The sequence below is a fragment of the Rhinolophus hipposideros genome, assembly GCF_964194185.1.
Source record: "Rhinolophus hipposideros genome assembly, chromosome: 3".
In the NCBI taxonomy this organism is placed as follows: domain Eukaryota; kingdom Metazoa; phylum Chordata; class Mammalia; order Chiroptera; family Rhinolophidae; genus Rhinolophus; species Rhinolophus hipposideros.
The window spans coordinates 15,831,296-15,857,300 of NC_138049.1; the positions used below are offsets into that span (position 1 = coordinate 15,831,296).

A 26,005-nucleotide genomic window follows, 5' to 3' on the forward strand; every position below is an offset into this window, starting at 1 on the left:
CTCCACCCTGCCTACTCCTGAATCGCTCTCTGGAATGGAGCCTGAGTACCTCTCCTTTTCACAAGCTCCCAGATAATTGTCAGGTCCACGAATGTCCTGCTGGAGAATATCATGGGGAAATGCTTAGGTGTTTATAGTAGTCGGTGTGTTTATATCCAGTCAGTATGTGAGTTCAATTTGATTGTGTTCTAGACTATGATAATAAATAGTAAATTTCATTCTTTAACTACTTACTGAGGACTTGTTATAAGCAAGACTCTGTGCAGTTGGCTTGTGGGTAAGTGCAGACATTAAGGTGCATAAGACAGCCCCAGCACTCAAAGGAGTGTACACATGTTGGTAAAGGAGAGAAATGCAGATTCTCCAGAAAACTTAGTGAAGGACGGGGGCAGAAGAGCCAGTGGGGGCTTCTGCCCTAGTTATAAGCAGTCTTTCCTCCCCTCCCATGGTGCTTAAACTGGGAGCCCAGAATGCTGCCTCTGAGTCCTTCCAGGACCTGTCTCCTACCTCTCTCCAATCCCCTAGACTTTTGGCATACTGCACCTAAGGCTAGACCACGTTATCGGATCGGATCAGAAGAGCACAGGAAAAGGGACATCATGGAAACTGGGAAGGGAGGAGGAGGAAGAAAGGAGGGCTTGAGGGATTGACCCTAACTGTGCAACTTGATGAGCAAGGCTGGAAGAAATTTCCTCTGCCCTAGTCTGTATTTTCTGCCAAGGTTGGGTCCTGCTAAATAGCTGAATTAGAATTACTTATCATTGGATCTTGGTGTAAATCATAGGCCAACTACAAATCATAACATTGTACACAAAATCTGAGATCTGCAAAATCTAGAAAGAGGTGTGCTCAAATGCAAGGTGCTTGGGATATGTGGGTGGAGTCAGCATTAAGGCAGGGCCACTGCGTCTCCTGGCAGCTGTGTGACTGTCAAGACCACCATCAGAGGTGGAGGAAATGAAGAAGCAGTGGGAGGGGGGAGGGGAGCAAAGCACAGAGAGGACTCAAGTTCTAGGGTCTAAGATCTGTGAAGTTTCCTGGGCTAAGCGCTGCCAGAGTGAGTGCCCTCCTCCCAGCACAAATGATGGGAAATCCAGGACCCAGAATTAAGTCTGCACTCAACTGTGAAACCCAGACAACGTCTTCTCCCTGTTTCACTATTTATGTATGATAAAGCAAAATTGTGCCAACATTCCATCTCCCACGTCTTGTTTCCTTTAACAATTCACAAAAAATACTCAAGGAGAGTATGTGTAACAATAAAGTTATACAATAGAGCAAAGTGCCAGGATTCAAATCCCAGCTCTACCTTCTACCAGCAGTGCGTCTTTAAGCAGGTTACTTAGTCTCACTCTGCCTCAGTTTCTCTGTCTGTAAAACGGGCCGACAGTTTCATGGGCTGTGAGGTTTAAACGTAAACAACCCCAAAGAGTGCAAGGCACATAGTAAGCAACCAACACAATTTAGCTATTATTCTTTCCCTTTCTAAAGTTCCTACCAAAGCAAAACAAAAACCAAATAGCTGAATAGACTTTGAAAATATGAGTGTATGAAAGTTCCAGTTTCGGTGGAACAAAATGCACATCCTTTTAAAGGCACATTCTTTTTAGAGAAGTTGACAGCCTGTTGGATATAGTTCCTAAAGAAACTAGTTGTTTTGTGTTCCATTACATCAGTGAGTCTATGTAACACCTACATCCCCCACACCTGCCTTGAGCACTGTTCCCCTCACACCTACCTTCCTACAGGGATCCCTGGAAACCATCTTTCACTCCTCCCTTCAAATCAGAAATGTCTTTCTTTTTCTTGGACAACCTGTCTTCAGCTGCCATTTCAGATTGGCTTTGTCAGATACAGTCATTCAAATTTGTTTTTCAATAACGAAAACTTATCAAATGCTGGCAATATGTTAGTCAAGAACTTCTCTTTATTTTCATGCATGCCTCTATTTTTCATATCTGCATTAATACTTTTTCCCCCCAGAATTTAGTGATTTTGTTCACATAATAATGGTGGTGCCAGGATAAAATTTTGTACTAGATGTAATGGGCATTTCTCATTTGTGACTGCCCCAAATCTTTTGAATACACTATTTACATTTCGACAGCTTCCCACACTGTGAATCCTGTCTTTCCAACTTTTCTCACTTCCCTTGAAGCTATGGGTAACCATTTAGAAATACTCAGAATTCCGGGTTGGGGTTCTTAAAGTAGAACTCCTGACTCAGCTGGGAGGTAGGCTGTTTTTCTAACCCCTCATCTCTATCCCTGCTACCAGCCTGGGAGGCAGATGTGATAGCTGGAGCTTCAGTGGCCATTTGGGACAGGAGGTAATCTTAAGCATGGAAGCCATGCACAAAAAACAGTAGTTCCTTGATGACTCCTGTGTGGTTGTCATGCTACTCCAGAGCTGCCTATCTTATAGACTTATTTTACAAAAAAAAAAATGGAAAAGAAACTTTTATATAGGACACTTTTATTTTATCTTTTTTATTATACGTAGCCCAATTTAATCTTATGTATTCATTGTATATGTAAAAATATATATTTGTATTTTAACCCTTTATACTATATTTTACTTATCAAAGGTGGAATCAAGTTTTGATTCAGATGGTGAATGCTCAGATGACAGATAAGATCATATTTAACAAAACTGCAAAAATAGAAAGACAGACATTATGTATTTCCTAATGTGATGCAGTGGGAAGCATTCAGCACCAGCTATGACATATTTTATCAAAACACTGAATTGGAATCCGAATAAGCCTCTGCACCTAACTCCCAATTCTAGGAACTACAGAAAGCAGGGTAACGTGTTCTACAATATCCCAGGAATACAGTCATCAGATCCAGAATGTAGGAAACTAGCAGGACAAATAGTCCGGTTTCTTCAAAAATAAATTGGGAGGGGTGGGCAGGGGGAAGAAGGAAAAAGAATTTACAGATTGAAGGAGATCTGAGATGCATCAACAAATGTAATGTGTAGAAACTTCTTTGGATACTGAGTTGAACAAACCAACTGAAAAACATTTTGAGGCAATCAGGGAAATACAAACACTATATGAATTTCTGATGACATTAAGGTATTACTGTTAATTTTTAAAGTTGTAATCATGGTAAGGCAGTTACAGCTTCAAAGTTCTTATGTCCATGTTTATACGTACTGATATATTAACAGGTGGAAAGACATGATATCTGGGATTTGATTCAAAATAATCCAAGGATTGGGGGGAAGGGGTTGAGAATATAAATGAAATAAAATGGGCCCTGTGTTTTAGGAAGGTTAGGCTGCTAGGACAAAAACGCTGTAGGCCAGGTGGCTTAAACCATGGACGTTTATTCCTCACAGTTCTGGAGGCTGGAAAGTCCAAGATTAAGGTGCTGGCTGATTGGATTCCTGGTGAAAGCTCTTTTCCTGGCCTTCTTGCTATATCCTCACATGCGTGATTGAGAGAGAAATCATGTCTTTTGTATCTCTTCTTATAAGGGCACTAATCCCATTAATGAGGGCTCCACCGTCATCTCATTACCTCTCATAGGTCCCACCTCCAAATACCAGACATTGGGGATTAGGGCGTCCACTTATAAATTTTCAGGGGACACAAACATTCAATCTGTAGCCCCATTTGTTGGAAACTGGTGCAGCTGCAAGACAGATACACGGCTTTGTCAAACAAGTCTTTCTAATTTTTGTATATGTCTAAAGTTATCCATAATTTAAATGAAATATTTGAAGACAATATTCAACAAAACTCCTATATTCTTTAGCAGGCTCAAGAATTGGCTCAAAATTGTTTGATAGAACGATTTTCTTCTAATATGTAGATTCTTCTGTAGAGAATTAATAATTCTTAGAATCAGAAGCTTATTTGAACTGGCATGGGAAAGCCAAAGCATTGGAATCAGGATCTCTTGTTAAAGAATCAAAATCCCAGGAAATCTATGAACTGTTCACTGTTATGGCTTTCCCCTAAAATTCCTTGTTATTATGTGTCCAAAACTTTGAAACATTCATCATTGAGGATGAAATTATCTTTTTATGAATTAGAGTAATTGTGCAACTGCGGAAATTGAATACTCATGTAAATGCAATGTTTTGTATAGCTGTGAAAGGGAGTCCTGGAGCGTGCAGGTGGGGCAAACCTAGAATAAAAAGCATTCTTTAAGCAATCCTTCCAACAGAACCATTCAGAATGGACATTAACAGAGGTGCTGCTCTGGCTGTAACAAGGCATTAATAGATTATCCTCGCTTAAACTATTGGTTTCCAGTGGGGCAACTGGAATTATTCTTTAATTATTAGCAAGCTAAGGGGCCTATAAAAGTCTCTGGCCTTATAAGGCCCTAATGGCTCCACAAATTCAATAAGAAATTTCTGCACAAATCTATTCGAGATTTCTAAGGTTCCCTAAAACTCTGTTGTATAGAGGGAGAACCAGGCACCAATAGTAGTTAATGTAACCTGGGAACATGTCAGAAAAATGCAGAATCATGGGCCCCATCCCAGACCTACTTACTGCATTTTAACAAGATTCCCATTGCTTCTTATGCATATCACCACTGGATAACCCATCCTTGAAATAAGAACCTAGGAGCTCTCTAATGATGTGTAGTGAACAGTTCATTGTGAAATGATCACCAAGTTGGCATTCTGTTTCAGAATTAAATACTTTTTCTCCAAAGAGATTTTTTTTAAATGCTGTCCTCTGTGCTTATCAGAGGGTGATTCATTGCAAGATAAAAGCAAAGCACAAATGCTCAGGGATAAGCTACCACACCTGATAACTGTTTATCTTCATTTCTTGCCAAACAATCTATATAAGCAGGCTCTGACCGGCCAGAGAGGAATTTCTCCAATTGCTTGTTTCTCCCTATGGATAAATTATGGAAGCCATTACAAGCAGAGGCAATGTAGATAAGAGTTGCTTCTCCTTGACCCTTGGGTTCTCTTAAATTGTACACTACAGCGTTAGAGTTATTGGTTAGCAACAAGAAGGCCTGAAATCCCCCAAAGTACAGAATTTAATGAACCATAGTTCAGTATTGATGTGTTAATATCAGCTTTCTCCCTTTGTCCTTTTCTTCTGTCATGATTATATGTTGTTACATGTCCTCTGATAAGCAGTCTTGAGTATTTGTCCTATGTAAATAGAACTTGCCTATTTAGCCATCTGAACCCATTACATTTGCCATCCTTTTTGATGGGGGAAAAGTACTTGAGGAATTTCTATCTTGCAAAAGATTTATCTTCTTGCAGGTACTTTGACCAAAGTAAAGCAATCACTTAAGAAGGCAGGAGCACAGGCTGGCAATTTTCTAAGTGAAAACAGAGGTGGTCTGCCAGCTCACTCCCCTCTGCTAACACTCAGTCCCAAGAACAGCTAAATAACGCTGCTGGAATCATATAGATTTTGAGAGCTTCTGGGTCCCTAGGGATGTATGGGCTTCATTGTCAAAACAAAACAAAACAACTCAAACTGTCTGCCCAGAGCTACTTAGGGCACCTGAAACTGGAATATGAGTAGAGCCTTTTCAGAGTGAGATGGAAAACGTCAATCTCTTTATATTTACATATATATGGAAGAATATTAAATCTTACATTTAAAATGTCAATCATCTATCTTTAGTGCCTTTTGCACAATCATTAGGGAACAAGTTAGTCTTCTATGCCCCATCTGGTGGCTTCTGAGAAATAGGAAGCACATTTCTCTCTATGCTGATGGAACTTGTGGAACTCTATTGTTAAGACTGTTCAAGCCAAAAGCAACCCATTTACATACTTTAGGATCCATCACAATCAGAGCTTTTTAAAAAGAAAACACGTTGAATTATGTTCCGTTAAATTTGAGTTTCTGAAAAAATAAATTGAGGAGAAATTTCACTAAAATACACTTATTCTCAAAGAGAACATTACAAGTTAAATATAATTTCCCGTAAAATAATATTGGAAACAATACATTAATATAACATTGATATATATTAATATAACATTTGTAATTTTTTATAAAAAGATATTGTAAGCATTTACAATTGAGAAATATAGAGTACACATAGAAGAATGTGTGAAAACACATCCTTACCATCCTTAATTTTGAATGAATTATAGCTTTGAGCTGTACCACAAACATTCAAGGATCATACAACCATAACATCAACTGTAAAGAATTAGAAGATTAAGCGTACACTATTGAAAATATTTTTGATAATTTTGAAGAATGAGGCACATATGAATTATAGAATAATCTAAATTCTTAGGGACCCCAAAAAGAATAATTCAGCTATTTCATCAATAAATAGCCTTTTCGTTATACTCCAAAAATTTCTTTTTTTCAAACACTAAGAAACCTTACAAAACCATTTGATAATTAAAATGAGAGAAAAATTCATCTATTATTTATGCTTTTTAAAATTATATATTGTAGTTGAAAATATATTGTATGATAACTCAATCATTCAAATTACTCATGTTCAGATATAATTAAAATAAATTTAATATTTATAATTAAAACATAAAATTATAAATCTGTGAATTTGTTTCACATATACTCAAAACATAAAATGCTTGGGCATAAGTAAAACAATTAAATTCAATAGTAGTAATTTTTGTTATTTGGGGTAAAAATGGTTGACTTTCTCAGACATCAAGATAAAAAATATACCCTTGAAAGTCCAGGATGTTGAAATGAAATGATTCTTCTCTGCAACATTTCACTAATGTACTTATTGGCTTTGAGTACACAACACTAACCAAGTAGTCCTTTATGTTTCTAATTGGATAAAACAATAAACTATAAAGATATCTCAATATACATATATCACTGATTAAAGATATATTATGTACACCTATTGGAAATGTTCAGTAACAAGACCACTTTTGCTAGAAAAAAAACTGACTAAAACAAATTGATCTGGCTTAAACCAATGTCACAAAACATATACAACCAAACTTATTTAAAACATTTACCCTAAAAGCCTTGGAAGATATTATAAATGGACTGTTGTTAAAATAGTATCTACAAATATTAGCAATTCAAATCAGGTTCCAGTAAGACGTAACTCATCAATTAGTGGCATTAGGGAATATAACTCAGTACAATTTGTACTAGGCTTATGCTAAGCATTTTATACGATTTCTTTCAATCCATCCTCGCAACAACACTATCAAATAAGGACTTCCATCTCTATTATACAGATGAGGAAACTGAGGATAACAGACATTTGGAAATCTGTCCCAAATGTCTTAATCTAGAAGCTGAACTCTCATCTACTATAGTACAATCATGATAAAGATATCTATCCTCAGTGAATTTTTTTTTTTTTTTTTTTTTTTTTGCCACCAAGGCAAGGTGGGAGGCATTTGGTTTTGAAGAGGAAGGAAAAAATGGGAGAGGCATGAGAATCAAAATCAGGGAAAGAAGTGAGTCCAGGCAAGTAGCATTCCCCTTTCCAGGCCACCTCTGATTATCAATGTGCTAGAGCACCAGGCATAGCTGCAATGCCTCATGGAGTCATGCTGGGTAGAGCTTACATGACCGACGAGCTTGTCTCAGATACCTCTGACTGCCAGACGAAAATGATTCCTTGAGGTACCTGTGATTAGCACATATCCATCAAGCCAAAAAAAAAAAAAGATGTATAAAACATGTTCCGGGCCCTTAAGGAATTAAAATCTAGTTGGGGAGATAAAAATATATACATACAGGTGACAGTGCAATGTATAATGATGTGTGCCAACTATTGCACACACCGTTATACATTGTGTACATTATAAGGTAATAATTATAAGGTCATAAGTATTATAAAGTCATAAGTAACATTTTTAGTGCTTTATAGTTTTGCACACTATGACCTTTCACAGGAGCTCAAGGCTACCTTCTTCCGGGAGCAGAAAGAGTCCTTAAGGTCATATATTTGTCAAGGACCAAATTAGGCCATAGTGGCAAGGAATACTGCTCTGACGGGACAGTATTTAAAGGTTTCTAAAGCCATTTTCCACTTGGCTCCCTCTTTTGGCCTCTTCCTATTGTTGGCCTGATTCACGTTGCTCATTTTTCTCTTAGGTTCCACACAGCTAGTGAAATAAGTAGATGACTCCAAATTTCCCTTATCGGGGGTGAAGGGGAGCCAAGAGGGAGTCTGGGTATGGCTGCAGGGAAAGGCTATAGGGAGAGTCCAGCTGGTTCTGCTCTGTTCTGGATCTCAGGAAAATAGCTATCATTTCCTTTCTGCATCTTCTCACTGTCAAGGGTGGTAAAAGCTCAAGGTCAAGATGAGAGTGTGAGCGTGGAAGAGAATTATCAGGATGTTGTTTTGCCTGTCCTGCACTAGGCTTTAGGCTTCAGGGGCAAAAGGAAGCCTGTTAGTTTCACATAGTCAAGCCAGAACAGCAGGCCACATTGGGGGTCACTTGTATGGTGTCCCCTCAGAAACCTGAGCAGAGAGAGTGGCAGCTCCCTCAGGACTTAAGAGGTTCGGGAAATAGGCCATCCCCATCTTTACCCATCAGTGACACACAGCCAGCACCCTATAGTTCTCAAAGCATGTTTACAAATATTACTTGATTTTCTTTTCACAAAAATGCAAATGTGAAGAAAATCGGGAAATCACTATTACTTTCCATTTTATAAACAAGAAAAACAAAAACTCAGAAAGAGTAGTAGGCTTTTGCCAGGTCTAAGAAATAGTAAGAGCTGGAGCCAGAGCTATACCTGGATCTTCCAACGCCTGATTCTAAAGTATTCACCCAGTACAGACTCCTCCTACCAGAGCAGTCACAGAAAGTGCGGTATTTGAGCAAAGCCCTGAGACGGATCATCTGAATAGTAGCAGTCAGGTGCATGATTTGGACATAAGCATCAGTAATTACTAAATTGTAGATAGGAGTTAATAATCACTAATTACTATTTTTATTGAGGAGAAAAGAATGTTCATTCTCTTCTAAATATAAAATAAGAATGATCTTCCTGGATTCAAGAACATGAAGTCTGAAACAATAGACTGTTCCTCTAAACAACCTTGTTTTAGTTCTAATCCATTGTGGATTTGTCACCCATGAATATACATAAAGGTTTATGAGGACTGATTTATAATTTTGGACTGTACTGTCATTTGGTCAAATGAAGTCCTGTTGTTTACTATCCACCATAAGAAGCAGAATATCCTTCAGTTTGTCTCTGATATAATTTATTACGATTTGAGGGACAATGTATCTGTTTATTTCAGGCCAGAGATGTGTTCAAGGCCCTGGCGAACAGTTCTGTGTTCTCCTCAATCACACTCCTTCTGATTTTATAGACTTTGATCATTTTCCCCAGCCAATGTCTTTCCTGACAAGAACCGTAATCAATTTAGTCTTTTCTACCTTCTAAGATCATCCTGGTTGTTATTTTCTGGATGTACTCCAGCTCAATTATGCCTCTTTTGAACTTTGTTGACAACGACTGCATATAATCTTTCAATTGTGAATAAATCATAGCTTGCTCAGGGCACAGCTATGTTCCCTGTGAGAGGATTTCCAGTGTTTTGATAGCTGCAGTATCATACTGGGTGGAATACCCTAGGTGATAGCTGACAAAGACACTAGGCTTAGTAGGTAGGTAGTCCTGTGGTTTAGAACTACCCTGCCCCCCCGGAAAAAAAAAGTGCCTGTTTCTACTTATCAACCTATCTGTCCCCATCAGTTTTTAAAATAAAAGTGAATTCAATTCAATACCTATGTCTGAGTGCAAGATCATAAGTCACAAAGGAAATATGATTTCCTCAAATAAATGTATGTTTTCAAAAAATTAAGAATATTTCATTAATATAATAAAAATACCTAAACTCAATGCCAAAATTAAGCTTAGTGATAAAACACTTCAAACAAACCAAAGTTGTTGTCTATAACCACCATTCATTCATTTGACAAATATTTATAAGTGCTACTATGTGCCAGGTACAGGTTCTAAATGTGTGTGACATGGTGACAATTAATACACACTCCCCCACCATGGACTTTACATTACTTAATATTATTCTGGATAATATTATAAAACAAAACAGAATTATAAAGGAGATAAAAATGAATGTTGTTTGTTAACTATGTGATTCTCTAGGAAGAAAAAGAATTGAAAAATTACTGAATAAAAGTTCTGTAATATGAATACATAATGCATAAAATCCATAATTTTTTAAACATTACATTAATTCAAAAAATAGAGAAAGAAGATATTATTCAGAATAGCAACCAATAAATATAAAAAAATGTCTACAAATAAACTTTTGTAAGAAATATAGAGGCCCTTTATGGAACCAAAGAGTGCTATAATATAGAACATTCAAAGGACAATAACAACAATAAAAAATAAAATCTCTTGGAAATAAAAAATACTAGAACAATGAGGAAGAAACTCAACAGAAAGGTAGGAAGACAAAGTTGAGAAACTCTACCGGATGGTAGAGCAAAGAGACAAAGAAAAGAAAAATAAGAGGAACAAAAATAAGAAATATGAACACCTAGTCGTGGAGGTTCAACCTCCGAGTGAGAGGAGATCAGAAAGAAAGAGAAAATGCAGAGGAAGAAATCAGAGAAAAAAGTAAGTCAATATTCCAGAACAGGATATCAGTTTCCTGATTGAAAGTCCACTGAGTATCCAAAATAGTACCTAAAACTGACTCACGGTAGGCACAAAAGTATAAAATTTTAGAACACTAGGAATAAGAAACTTCCATAGAGACAGATTAGATTTTCATATTAAGGGTCAGAAATTAGTCTTCTCAACAGAAATACTGGAATCTAAAATCAAGTGGAGAACAGCCTTAACATTCTGAGGGGAAATGATTTTGTGGCAGAGACATTTAATGCTCACAGTACTCTCTTGTTCTATTTCCCAGCTCCATTGCAACTGAGCAGGGCCTCTGGCCAATTCTGGTCAGCAGACTGCTTATAAAACTGATACGTGCCATTTTCAGGATAAAAGAATGAAAGGTCTTTACACAGCCCTCCAGATCCTCTCTGCCCTGCTGTGACATGGAGATCAGAGTTGAGATGGTGAAACCACAGGATGGTGAAGCTTGGATCCCCAGTGAGCTCTGGAAGGGAGCTTCACCGAAAGCCACTGGACCCAGAGAAGGTGTTATATAAGCAAGGCATAAACTACATTGAGATTTTGCATCACCCTAGCCCATCCTGATTAATATAGATTCCCAATCTGGAATTTTATATCCTGTCAAACTATCAATCAAGAATAGAATAAAGACATTTTCAGAAACGAAATATTTGAGAAAATTTCCATCCCACGTACCATTTCTCAAGGAGCTACTGGAACTGACGAAAGAGAAAGATATGCATGGGAGGCAGAATAATGCCCACCCCCCCAAGATGTCCAAGTCCTAACTTCCAGAATCTGTAGATATGTTACCTTACATGGCAAAAGAGATATAGAGATGAGATTATCCTGTATTACTCAAATGAACCCAATATAATCACAATGGTCCTTATGTGTGGACGAGGGAGAGAGTCAGAGATTTGAAGATTCTATAATTCTGGCTTTGAAGATGGGGAAAGGGGCATGAGTTAGAAAATGCATGTGGCCTCTAGAAGCTAGAAAAGGCAAGAAAACAGATTCTCTTCTGGAGCTTCCAGAAGGAAGGAGACCTGTCAACTCCTTGATTTTAGTCCAGTGAGACTCATTTCAAACTTCTGAACTGCAGAACTGTAAGATAAGTTTGTATTGTTTTAAGCCACTAGATTTGTAGTAATTTGTTACAGCAACAACAAGAAACTAATACATTATAGTCATGCAGGAAATGAAAGCAAACAGAAAAGAGTGAAGGGAGCTCCGGAGACACATCTGAGAAGGAGCCTGAGCACAACCAGCCCAAATGGGAGCAGGCAAGAAGGCCCAGGAGAGACTATAAAAACTCTATACTGATAAAACACCTAATGTATTTGGAGGCACTGAGAGGACATTTACAGAACTGGGGAAGAGTTTGAGAGTAACTTGAGGATCATAGAAAAGTATGAAAATAAATTTCCAAAGCAAGACAATTATTTATTACAAAGAAAACAAAAAACTAAATGGGAAAGAAAACACTATAAAAACAGCTCAGCTGAAGCTATTATTTACCCAGTGTCAACAATAAAAACACTGAGTACTCATTTGGCCCCAATACACCCAGTTTAGCAGGGTGAGGGATGAGAAGGATGCTTGTATAGGGGGGTAGGCAGTCTGCAATGAAATTGCTAAACCCTCTTCCATGAAGGAAGCCAACGCACGATGCCTAATGTAAGAAAAATCAAGAAGCAACCTAAGCAGGTTATTCAGAGATATGGAAACTAATGCTAAAGACTCAGTGAAAAGAGTTTAAAGTAATTGCTTCTGAAGAGCAGAGAGTAATGGAGAAGGGCGTAGTCAGGGGTCACTTTTCATAATAAGCTAATGAGCCATTTGGTTCTTGAAACTCTGTGCATTATATACCTGCATAACTTTGATTAACAGAAAAGCTACATAAAAGGATTGGCAAAATATTTGCAACAAGTGATATATAAAGCTTTAATATTCTTAATATATTATAAAGACTGGCCAGGATTGTGAAAAGCTCTTCATTATTTTTTTAAATAAAAAAGAGAGTGCCTCTGAGTGGTGGCAGTATGGGTGATTATTCTTTCCCGCCACTCTATAATTTTTTGCACCCAAATCAAAACAAAATAGGAGCATGTATAATATTCAAGATTAAAAAAATTGATCATACGATCAAGGAAGACATAAAACAAATAAATAAACAGAAAAAATTGGGTAACTACCATGTTTCCCTGAAAATAAGAACTAGCTGGACAATCAGCTCTAATGTGTCTTTTGGAGCAAAAATTAATATAAGACCCGGTATCATATATCATATCATATCATATATCATATCATATCATATCATATCATATCATATCATATCATATCATATCAAGACCTGGTCTTATTTTACTATAATACTTATTTTACTATATTAATTTTTGCTCCAAAAGACACATGAGAGCTGATGGTCCGGCTAGGTCTCATTTTCGGGGAAACACGGTATATCGGGAGCTGCTAAGATGCTTAAATTACTAACAACTTTGAAAACTCTGAGGCCACTGTTACCCTGCCAAAGAATGGTAGCATGGGTTTTCTTAATTTACTAAAGCAATTTTTTGATTAAATATGCTTTCCAACAACAATGTGCAACTTTAAAATTTCATGCTTCATTTAAAGCTCTCTATTTTGGTTAAAGGCAGCCCCAACCCGAGAAACTGTTAAATCCAAACTGTAACTGGTGCTGGTTTGAATAAGGTTTGGAGAACATTGTATCAATGATTACTGGCCCTTGGGCTTTGGGAGTGGAATGGGGAAGACGATACTAAAAGAACAATTACATAAATCACATATTTTTCAGAACTGTGTCTTCAGAGAATTTTTTTAAATAAAAAAGAGAGAGAGAGAGAGAAGTGGAAGATAAACTTAATAGCAGTAGACATTTGTTGAGGAAGAAATGAATTCATTATGTTCTTCTTGGGAAAGAAGTGAACATATTACATAGTCATAAAATTGATAAATTTAGATGTATTGTTTCTGAACTTGGACACAGATCTCCACAGAAAGTTGAAATCTCAGGAGGCCCCTAGCTGGGCCAAATACTTCCACATTAATGGTTAAGGGCTGTGATGAGTGCAAAGGAAGAGTGAAGCAAGAATACAGGTGACATTTGGATAAGAAACAATAGCTCTATTATGTAAGACTAATTTGTTTGCTTTTGCAGATTCTTTTACCTTCTAAGCTATTAATTACCCATTTCAAACAAAATACCAAAGCATGCAGTTCTTTAGAGCACACACTGAGCTCAGATGCCCTCAGAGTTTTTTAAAAATAAAATATTCAAGTCATTAATTTTCCTATCATTTGCAATGATCAAAAGAATGAGAGACTGGAAGACATTCCTTCAAGGTCATGCTCATCAGAGTGAAAGTGATTCTTCCTACCACCTTGCCTCATTCTGTCCTGCCAGTTCTTCCATTCTCTAATCCTAATATATTTATTATGAATCATTAAACACAAACCTATTACCCAGTGCAATTGATTCTTCCATAAAATAAAAAGCAGCTTCACTTTTGTAGGATTTTTTTTTTTTTTAAGGACTTTGGATAAAGTCAGGTTTGGACACAGAGAAAAGCTAAATGGCAAGAAGTCCTGGAAAGCTTTGCTTCGTGTGCTCGATTAGCCCAAAGAATAAAAGGAGGGACCACCATGGGACCTGAAAGTTCTTATAAATTTGAAGATGGTATCTGACAGGCCAACTGACATGTCATTAATTACTTTTAAAAAGCCAAAGAAAATGGGGTTGGGGGATTGGGAGCAAGACTTACTCTCATTTTTCCCAAACCAGAATCTGTCAAAGGCTGTATAAAGGAAATACCTATATTACTAAGGACCCACTGCTGGGTGTTTACATGTGCCTGGCATCATGCTAAGTGCTTTCCATTTGTTGCATTTAAGCCTCACAACTCTAAGAGGGGAATATTACTGACCTCTTTAAGAAAAAGAAAACTGAAGCTCATAGGTAAAGTGCTCGGTCTAAGGTAACTGGTCAAATAACTAGGATTTGAACTAAGATCTGATTTCAAGATCCATGCTCTTCAACCTCCTACCCACCAAGAACAAATAGAAAAGTCAAAATGCAAAATCTGGAGAGTTACAATAAAATGTTTTAAATCTAAAGCATGGGCACATCGTGTGTATCGCGTGTATGTTTCCTTTATCGCACTAATTTTTGTGTATTTGGAATACTTCATAGTTAAAAACAAAAGGCTATAAAGAAACTTCATTGTTTCTACCTTAGATAAAAATAAGAAGATAAAAATTTCTTGAGGAATGTTAGTTTTTTTCCCCCAAAGAAAATAAGATAGTGTGGGTCTAAAGACACATCCGAAGTTATTTACAGCAGGATGAAAGGGAGCTGTAAAACCAGGGGGCCCTCTTATCAGCAGCAATGGCTTCAGGAATTGTTGTCGCGATGGAAACTGCCAGACAAGGCAGGCCCAGTACACAACCCAATTCTGTGCCAGAGATTTATTTGCTTCTTGCAGGTCCTCAGAGACAAGAGGAAAACAAGGTGAATGGCCATGTGTATATCCTGAAAAATAGGCTTTCAGGTTTGGGGGGACAGAAGCAAGAAATTAATTTTCCTCTTGAATCTCAGCTCTGCTCTTTCTTTCAAGTAAAAAGTGATTCTGACCAAAGGAGACAGTATGTGCACACTAACCCCCCAGCAATCCTGCCCTCAGGGAAAAGGGGAATTTGGGATCCAGAAATCCTTTCCAAGTTGACTGATGCTTGGCCAAGACACCTGAGAGTAACTGTACTCCCAGTAGCTTCCGGAAGTCACTCACCTACTATGATTACTTGATATGTGGGTTTCTCTCTTTAGGCTCCAAGCAAGGAATGTAAACCACGATTTCTTTACTAGAGAACATTGAAACATCTCCTATCAGCTAATGTATCACAAGTCTAAAGGAGCTTTTGAAAGGGGAAAATGCAGTCTTTCTTAGGTACTCATTGGTAGTGGAGTTAAAAGGCAGGCTGAAAAGTCTATAGAAATGGGGACATATTTTTTAAAGAGCAACAGACTTCTTTACTCTTTTTCTGTGTTGCTCTCACAGCCTCTGGTCCTGTGAAAACAGGAAGTTTCCTTTAAGTATCTTTCTCTTAAATGAATTGTCGCTGAGGTCCTTTTCGGAGAAAAACATAATGTAGTATAATATAATTTTTGTATATTAAAAAACACAATTTGAACAGTAGAAATGAATTTAAACTATAGGAAATTGGAGAGAATATTGGGGATAACAAAGCAGCTAAAGACACGAAATTATGAGGAAAAAAAGAACTACAAAGAAAAGTGAAGAAGGAATATTGGGGGAAATTTTAAGTAGCATTCAATGTTGAGAAAAATAAGAAAACATACTTAAATTGGCCTAATCGTAGACTTCTAAGGATGGTTTCAATATTTAATGGTTAAATCAAACTTAATGGTTAAATCAAACCAGGTACTGCCTAACAGGGCATAACACTCAATGTTATCCTGGTAATCAAAGATACTAAACTCAACTCATTTGAATTACTTTGTAGGTCTGCCATAACCAAGTATCACAAACTGGGTAGCTTAAAACAATAGAAATGTATTTTGTGAGTTCAGGAGGCCAGAAATCTGAAATCAAGGTGTCCGTTGGGTTATTTTCCTCTTGGAGGCTCAGAGGGAGAATTTGCTCCATGCCTCTCTCCTAGAGTCTAGTGGTTGCCAGCAATGTTTGGTGTTCCTTGGCTTTTGACAGCATAACTCTAATCTCTGCCTCTTTGAGCTTCAATTTTCTATTTCTAAAAGAGGTTAGTAATATTCCCCTCTTAGAGTTGTGAGGCTTAAATCCAACAAATGGAAAGCACTTAGCATGATGCCAGGCACATTTAAGCACCCAGCAGTGGGTCCTTAGTACTATAGGTATTTCCTTTATACAGCCTTTGACAGATTCTGGTAACTCAATTTGGGAAAATTTAGAGTAAGCCTAGAACCCAATTGTCACATGACATCGTACCTGTGTATCTCTGTCTCTGTGTCCAAACTTCCCTCTTTTAATAAGGACATCAGTCATACTGGATATAGCGTCCATCCTATTCCAGCAGGACCTCATATTAACTTTACTACATCTGTAAAGAGCCTATTTCCAAATAAGACTGCGTTCACCGATTCTGGTGGTTAGGACTTCCACATATCTTCTGGGGGGACACAATGCGATCCATAATACCATTCAGACCGAATTTGTGACTTGTCCCTCCTTTCCTACTATTCAGTTACGCTGACATGGCCTCCATTTCCTAGGCTATCATTTTCTTTCCTCTCTTTTTTCTAAGCTCCTCAAGGAAGTTCATATCTTCATTGTCTACCCAAAGTCCTTAAGAAGGATTAACATTTACTGAGCAATTGTTCACTCCCAGACACCATTAGGTATTATACATGTTAGCTCAATTAATATTGCCGCTTATTCATTTGGAGATGGCCTGCTCAGTGTAATAAGTTGTAAACCCTCTTATAATGAACCCAGTTTAAAATAAAATTTGAATACTAATACTACTTAGCACATTACTTTATATACAAAAATAATATATAAGTATTATCTTTTATAGTAAAATACTTTTGTATACTAATGTAGACATCAGTAATATATCTTAACACTGTATATACCATTAGGATCCATTGGACATATTTCAGTTTCAGCGTTATTTTTTGAGCAGTTCTATTTGTATGGATTAATATTTCTTGATTTTATTCTTCATAGAGATGTTCCAAAGAAAATATTCTCTCTTTAAATGCAGAGAATGAAACTCATTTTACTTTGTAATTACTGTGTAATAGGTGAGGTCCATATAATTGCAATTATATGATTATAATAATTATATATATAATATAATTACTATGTAATAGGGTCCACTTGCCTCTTTAAAAAACTTAAGATCCATTATGGGATTTTAATAATTTTTTTTATATCTTGAAATACTTTGCTATTTCATTATCCTAGAATAATTACCTACCACTTATGCATCAATTATTCCCAAATATACTTTTAAAAAGACTAAAGTAACAGAAAACTGGAAGAATGATGGAATGGCTTGGAACTACACTGCTGTTCAATGATGAATGAAATGTCCTATTCTGTGTTGTCCAATAAATACAGCATCACTAGCTACATGTGACTACAGAGAATTTAATACATGGCTAGTGCAAATGAGAAACTAAATTTTTAATTTTTTTTAATTAATTTAAATTTAAATAGCTACATGAGCCTAATGGCTACTGTATTGAACAGTGTAGACCTAGAAGGATGATTCTTTAGGGAAACCAATAGTTACTGTTGAATCTCTCTTCATATTTCTTATTGCATTGCCCAAGTATTGCATCATCTTTCTGAAAGATATAAAAGAAGACTGGAAGCACCATTTTTGTAGTTTGCTTTTAACTTCCATTGAATAGAATGAAGAATTAAGAATTTTTCATTCCTGCCTCTAATGACAAAGGGAGAAAAAATGATGAAGGGAGAGGTTTCACAGGCATTAGAGGAATCGGAGATGAATGTTAATAGGTGGACAATAGCACTCAAAACTAATGATGATGATAAAATTGATCATAAGAGTGAAATCTCAGACCATGAGTCTTTCAGATGATGATATCCTAGACTAATCTCCTGAAACTCAAGAGTCAATGAGTGAACAATATATTTCCGAGAACAAAAAGAAAATATCATATTTTCATGTAGTTAGTCATCAAGAGGAAGGGATTCATCAGACAACATTTTGCAGCAAGAACCTGGACCACCCCATTTTACTAAATGAATGGGGGACAGTACTTTTTCACCTTTTTTGAGGTTTTTATGCCAAAATTTGCTTTATATACAGTCTGTTGGTGGGCAAATAATGAAGGTATGTATGTATACAAAGGTGACTGGACGGAAAAAGATGAGATAGAAATAAAAACAATTCACTAGATAGTAAAAAAAATAAAAATAAAAGAGTACATTTGAACCCAGATGGTAAATGGTGATGATTTTTTTTTTCCTGGTATAGTGAGGGTTAAAACTTGTTTATTGTAGTAGCCAAGGTCCCAGAAAACTTATATTAAAGCGTAAACTCCAGAAATAAGGTACAAAATTATTATATTTGACTTAAATTAATAATTTTTAGATGGTTAAAGCATGGACTGGAGCTACACAGCCCTGGGCCGGACTCTCAAGCCCAATGCTTAGTGCATGACCTTTGGCAAGGGTTTCAGCTTCTCTAAGTTCCAATTCTCTCATCTGTAAAATAAGGATTAAAAAACTACTTCCTCTTTTTATAGAGTTTTCTAAGGACTAAACTTGCATGCAAAACACTTGGCAGAGTGCTTGGCACATAGAAAACAATAGATGGTCATGGAGAGTGATTTCATTTTCCTTGAGTTGCTCAGACCAACTCTCATCAGAATGGGAGCACAATACATGTGAAATGGTAACTGTATCCTTGGGTACCACCAGACTTGGTCATTGTCAATGCCTGCTGCTCATGTTCTTGGTGAAGTGAACCCAGAAGGGCAAGACATCAACCTTCAGTGGTGAGGCTGCTTTGGGGGGTCCACAGAACAACAAATGATGCTTCAGAAGTATCCCTACCTTTGTCCTAGGTAATTAATTTTCCTGGATAACAGCTTAGTCAGCTTAAGATATAATGAGTTAAAAAGGTTCAGCCTGCTCCAATATAATGATAGGGAAACTAAAGTGTGGACGTGGGGGAGGGGGAACAGAATGAAAGATTAAAAAAGTAAAGCTTTTCAGGCCAACATCAATCTTCTCTTCCACCAGGACTCCCTCCTCTTTTTTCTGACTTTTAGACTGAGCAGGCATTACTTTGATGAATTCAAATTATACAGAAAAGCAAACAAAATAGGGTAAAAATCTGAAATCTCTTCATCTGGAGAAAACACGATTATTCTTCTAGGCTTTTGTCTGTACATACATACACATTTTGTAAGAAGTGTGCTCACACTCTGCTTGCTCTTTTATGCCTGTTTCTGTACTCAAGAATATCTTTCTGTTTCATTCAGCAGAGGTCTACATGTCCATTTCTAGTAGGGCTCTAACCTTAAACACTACATTCTGTGTACACACAAAGTGCTAGTAAAAAGTCATCGACAAAAGGAAATATTAACATCTGTTTTTAAATAATGACTTCACTCAAAACCTGAGGTGAGCCATGAGGTTAAAGTGGATTTTAAAAACAAGTGAAAATCAGAGGCGTTTGGTTCTTTCTTATGAAAATACCAGAGAGAATGAAGACCTGGGCCCTCCCCGTATGTGCTATGTGGCACACACCCCTTTCCCCAAATGGCTATTACTTGTGGAATGTGAAACTTGTGGAACTGAACTTTTAATAGAATGAGAACTTGCCTGTAAAACCTAGATACATTTTCAGAGTTTAAAAACTCTTATTCTATCTAGATCACAGGTCTTTCAGTCTTGGCATCAAAAAGTTATTTCTGAGTGCTAAACAAAGATGAAAACTGTGGGTCTGGACTCAGCCTTGCTTTCCCCTGCCAGGCAGGGGATTCACTCCGGAGACCATACATGTGTGGGTCCTTACCCTCTGTGCCATGTCCCTAGACACGTCAGTGGTCCGTAGACCTAAGTAACCAAGGCCCCACCTCAGGGGACACTCAAGGGACCTTTATCTGGAAGACTGACCTCATTATTTCGGGATTCATTTCCACCCTACTAGAAGTAATAAACATAGATGAAAAGATGTTAACATGCCAATATTATTTTTACCCATTTTTACATTCTTCTTATTATTTTGGCTATTACTAACGTCAAGAGTGTTTTTACTACTCCACTCCTAGATAATGAAAATACAGCTATAGTGAAAGAACCTGTGTTACATAAACTTCTGTTGGTTTAAAGAGATTATTTTCACAATTTTCAAACTTGGAACAGAGTTTATAAAACTGGATTTACTCTGAAAGTGGTCTAAAATGATCTGATATGACCTGATCCCTGTGTATCACAGGAAGCCATAGTTGAGGGTGGAAGAGGAAGGAAGGGTAAAGACCAGACTTCAGGGGTGGGAGGATGCACTCAGAGAAAGACCTACAGGGATACAGGCAGAAAGCCCAACAAACACAGAATCCCAGCACCCAGGATATTAGAGAGGCAGGCAAGATGGCCACGCCGGCAAGAGCAACGCCCCCAGACAGACTAAACGAGTGGCCTAGGCCATTCACCAAGGATTGAAGGAAAGTTTATACAAAGTGGGCGTGGAGCTTCTGATTGGGGTTGATTCGTACAACCCCATTTATCAAACCTGGAACCCAACATGCCACTGAGGGTCCCACACACAGAGCCACCTCACCCCTCTTCCCTGTAGAGTGGGGTGGGTATGGATGGTTCCCTCAGCCCCACTTGGGATAAAAGAACAGTTAGTGGGGAAGGAACTTAGCAGGCCATCTGCACCATTCTTTCTCCCCACCCCCACTTACTTTCCCTCCTAGGCAGATTATTGACCAAAGGAAATATGTTTTCACTACAAGAAAACTTATGATAGGAGATATAATATTAATAAATTACTTTTGTATACTAAGCCATGCCATTCTCTCTAGGCTATTAGCAGTAAAAAAGCAACAACATAGAAAATGTCCAGGGAAATGGTTTTCTCTATATTCACCACCTTTAGAGCCATGGTTTTCAAACATGCTCCCCAGAATGGCAGCACCAGCACCACTGGAAATGCAAATTCTCAGGCCCTATCCCAGACCTATGGAGTCAGAAAATCAGGCGTCTGAGCCCTGCAATCTGTGTTTAATAAGCCTCCAGCAAACCCTGGTGCAAGCTAAAGTTTGAGAATACTGGCCTAGTGGAAAGAACCTGGGATGAGAGCCAGGAGACCTAATTCAGATTCCAGTTCTGGATTACATGGTCCAAATCAATGAAATGGAATGAATAGTCACAATGTGCTATTATAAGGATGTGAGGATACTGAGATGAGCTAGACGTGCTTATCTTCAGATGGTGTCAAGTCCTCTATATTCTTTTCCCTCCAGGGGAAGGGATATTTTGTTGTTGTCCTTGTTTTGTCTCATATTTATATTACAGTGCCTGCAGCATCACAGGCACTCAATACGCAGCGGACCAAGTGGTCGAGTCATTCACGATTGTGGTAAGTACTACTGCACCATTCATAAATGATCTCAATGTTATTCCAGACTAGTTAACATTACCACCATTTATTTAATGCTTATAGCATGCCAGACGCTGAGTGCTTGTCATATATCAGTTCATTCAGTCCTTTTAGATGTCCTGTACTATAACTACCAGTGGGTAGTATTTTTAATCCCACTTTGCACATTAAAACACTAAAGCTAGAAATATTAAGTAATTTGTCTAATGTCATACACTGAAAGTGGCAGAGCCAGTGATGAACCCAGGAATACCTGATTCCCAAGCTTATGGTCTTAAATGGGATGGAGTTCCTCAAATGCTAAACTCAAAAGCCGACTCTAGGGTAAGTTAGCAGCCTCTTAGGTTAATGGTTAATTTTCCTCTCACTGTGTACTTACAACTGTGCTTTGCAGGCCTCACCTTAAGGAGTCAAAGGCTGTCTTTTTCCTCTTTTTCTCATTTTTTGGTAGATTGACATTTGGTTTTCATTGAACTGAAGAAAGTAGATAGTGGTGGGGAACTATACTAATACTCCACTGGACTGTTCTCACCTTTAAAAGTCAGACCAAAACTGCTTCTAGGAAAACCAAAAGTGGGCACACAGGCCAGGCCAGGGCAGCCTTGAGAAGACATTGGCAGAGAAATCTGGTTCTAAGGAGTTCAGCCTTGGGTGGAGTGTCCCGACGAGGGCAGGTCAGGAAGAGGAGGGCACAGGTGAGTCTAGCCCCAAGGCTCTAAGACATAGGGTAAATCAAAGATTAACTTGACATCTGCCACCTACCATTTTCTTGTGAACAATTTAGGGCCGGGAGGGATCTGGTTGGAGTTGCTGGATGATGTAGGTACTGAGAAAAAAAAAAAGGGCGGCGGGGGGGATTTATATCACAAGCGAAGAGCTTACCTTACTAGGAAGTGGTCCATGGTCATCCAAATAAGTGGAATTTCCTAGGGGGGAAAAAAGAATAAAAAAGTTAATGAATCAACATTTTAAAACCCCAAACAAATTAGTCATTCAAAATAAGCATTCTAGATCTATTTCTATTCACACAACTGTACCAAAGAAAAATGGGTAATGAATCTCCAGTTTGGAGGGATTTTGCTGATATTACCATGCTTGGTTAATAGTTTCAGCAGTTACAAATATTCTAATACATGGGTGTGTACACACACACACACACACACACACACAGAACACACACCATTATTCCTCACCCCATAGCTGTTGCCTTTACTTTAGACCAGTGGTTCTCAAACTCCAGTGTGCATAAGAATTATCTGGAGGGTTTGCTAGAACACAGATTGCCCAGCCTGCTCCCAGAGCTCCTGATTCAGTAGCTCTGAGAATCTGCATTTCCAACAAGCTCCCAGGTCATGCTGATGCTGTGGGTCCTGTATCCACACTTTGAAAAGCACCACACCACCTCTCCGCTTTGCAGTAATTGTTCATTTCCCTCCATCTAGCTTGCTTCCGAAACTCAATTTGTCTTTACCATAATAGCTTATGTTTTCAGAGTGCATGGTTATTGTTTCCTGATGACTAAAGACTCATAGGGGTTAGGGAAGCAACTACACATTTTTGCGTTCCGTTTATGTAGCAGGTACTCTGCTAAATGCCTTACAGGTATGCATTCATTTAGTTCAAATATCAGAAGTGGGTTATAATCATCTGCACTCATGGAGGCGAGAAGCCTGAGGAAATCCAGTAGTTTGTGCATGGTCACACAGCTATTAAAATGCGAAGAGGATTGAAGACTGTTTTTCTTTTCCGGGGGGTGCTTGGGCATCTGCTTGTCTGAAAAGCCTACCAGGGTGTTGCCGTCTCTGGCAACCTGGGCACCGCCAACCCAACCACCTGGCAACACGTTTGATCATGTGGGGGAGCCAAAGATATGGTCAGTATAATCGGAGGCTTTTCTCTAAGGGGGGTGACGCTTGTCAGTCCAGGGGAAATCACCTTCATGACATGTGAAGATGACCAGATTTTCTCATAGAACAAATTATGGAAAATAAAGGAAACACAAGGAGACTTAGAACAGTAGCTGAAGGAATTAGGTAATGTCCTCATTGGAGTAGATGAGAGGTGATTTTTCAGAAAAAAGCAAAAGTGACTTAAGAAACGAATTAAAAGGGGAAGGAGAGCTTAATCCAGGGACAGGTCCAGTGGGGAACCTGTCCAAGCATAACAAATAAGTGGGTTCGGCTTATAGGCTTTTTTCATACCAAGGCATTCTCCACCTCCTTTTCTTGGTAGGTTTCTAATTTACCAGCCACTTAATGTCAGCAAGGACCGTTCTCTCTAACTGGCTAGTTGGACATGGTAAACGGACAACGAGGTCTGATTTTCATGTACATGACACTCAAACATGAATTGGCATGCTTGTGATAGTGTTAAATTCTCAGCAACCTTGGACATGTGAACATGATGAATAATTTGTTAGATCTTAATGATATTGCTGCACTCCACTTGGTGCATACATAACTAGGAAGTGAGATCTATGTCTTAATAAAGGGGAGGTTCATAAAAGAATTCAGAAGAGCGGTTGCCTACGTCTAGAGAAATATCCAGAACTATTGCTCCATAATGCAGTGGGTGCAGCAGCAGACAGTTCCTATCTGTTCATCCTGTGAACATGCCTTCCTCAGGAAGGGTGTGAGAAATCCCAACACACACTGGCATGTTCTCCAGGTGTCGATTTCAGGCATCAAAGAGTGCTTGAACAACTCAATGTTTCTAAGATACTAACCATTTCCATAAGAACTAAAGTTGCTTAAAAAAATTGAAATGCCTGACTGCTACCTCAAATTCCAGATGGAGTACCCATGGATTCCTAGCACCTCTTGGACGTCTACAGACATCTCACATGTGGACAAGCCAAACAGAACTCTTTATTTGCTCTGATTCCACCCCCCAAATTGCTGCCTCCCCTATTGTACTATTAGGTTATATGACACCATCCCTTCCCCCACAGGCTCCACAGCCCATGAGTCATTCTTGATTGATCTCTCTCCCTTACCCTCTCCGTACCAACCCAGTCGCAAGTCCCATCGACTCAGCCTTCAACTATTACTCAAATCTGACCACTTGTCACCATCCCCTCTGGGCCATCCAAGAGAGCCCTCATGTCTCTCTTCATTGATCGCTAATTTTCTCCACTACCCCTATAGCAATCAGAGGGATCGTTAACCTAATCAATCCATATTAGTTCTCTGCTTAAAATCTATTTCTCTAAGAACAAAATAGTCAACTGCCTACCATGGTCTATAACCCTACATGACCCAGGCCCTGCTTTCTACCACACCCACCATCAGCCACAACAGCCTTCTTTCTGCTCGAGAACACACCAACCTCTTGTCAGCCAGGGACCTTTTGAACTAGTTCTTTCCTCTGCCAGTAAAAGCTTTTCCCCACCCTCTTCACTCAGGCTCAGCTCAAATGTCCTTCCTTCCTTTCTCTCCCTCCCTCCCTGTCTCCCTCTCTTATAGGAGACATCACTTCTTTGGGCACAAAGGAACAGGGCTGACCAGTGTTGGCACTTGTACCACGGACCCCATTGTTATCCCCACCAGCAGGTCCCTGAGCTCCCATCCACAGTCATGTTCCTGCAGTTTCTTAGAACACAAAGGCTGTAAATGCCCTGTGCTTATAAGAGAGGTACAGAAAGGGAAAAACAAAGCTACCTGAATTTCTTTAGTTGGAGACAGCAAGTTTTTATTCTCCTAGTGTATAACTGTATTATTATGTGGTATTTGGGTAGAGCTTTTCATCCTAGGATCTAATGCTTTCCTAGTGAAAAGTAAACAAATCTCTCAGAATTTTCAAACCTGAAGTTGGTAACTTTTCGGCTGTGGAGATCAAAGGATGAACGCTGTTATCCCAAGAGCTTCCCTGAACATCAAAGAAACTTCCTGCTGCTCTGTCTTATAGAGGATTCTACTGAGGTTTCAAGTTTTGGGGAAGGAAGATCAGACCCAAGCCCTAGGGCCTTTGAGCTTGGAGCTCAAGATGTAAATCTGGGAAGAAAAGAGGGAGGAAGGCTGATGGAGAGTCTGGAACTGGGATAGAGGACATGTGCTCACCTGCCACCCACCTCCACTGCTAACATCCACTTCTGGATCCTCCAGGCTCCCATCCCAGGTCCCAGCACCCTGCGAGGCAGGACCTCTTCTTTTGGGAGGCTGACAGAGGCACTTCAATTCATTTCTTTCCAGTAAGAAACCCACAGCTTTAGGGCTCCGACTCCAGCCTCCTTTTAGAGTTTCTATCCTTCCTTTG

At 38.6% G+C, this 26,005-nt stretch overlaps 1 protein-coding gene across 1 annotated transcript in view; it reads right to left on the bottom strand.

Annotated features, from left to right (window-relative positions):
• UST (uronyl 2-sulfotransferase) overlaps positions 1 to 26,005 on the bottom strand; it is a 263,471-nt gene that overhangs the window by 128,866 nt on the left and 108,600 nt on the right. The window contains exon 2 of the mRNA XM_081036357.1: positions 22,634 to 22,677. Coding sequence (XP_080892483.1) covers positions 22,634 to 22,677 — 44 coding nt within the window. The remainder of the gene's footprint in view (positions 1 to 22,633; positions 22,678 to 26,005) is intronic.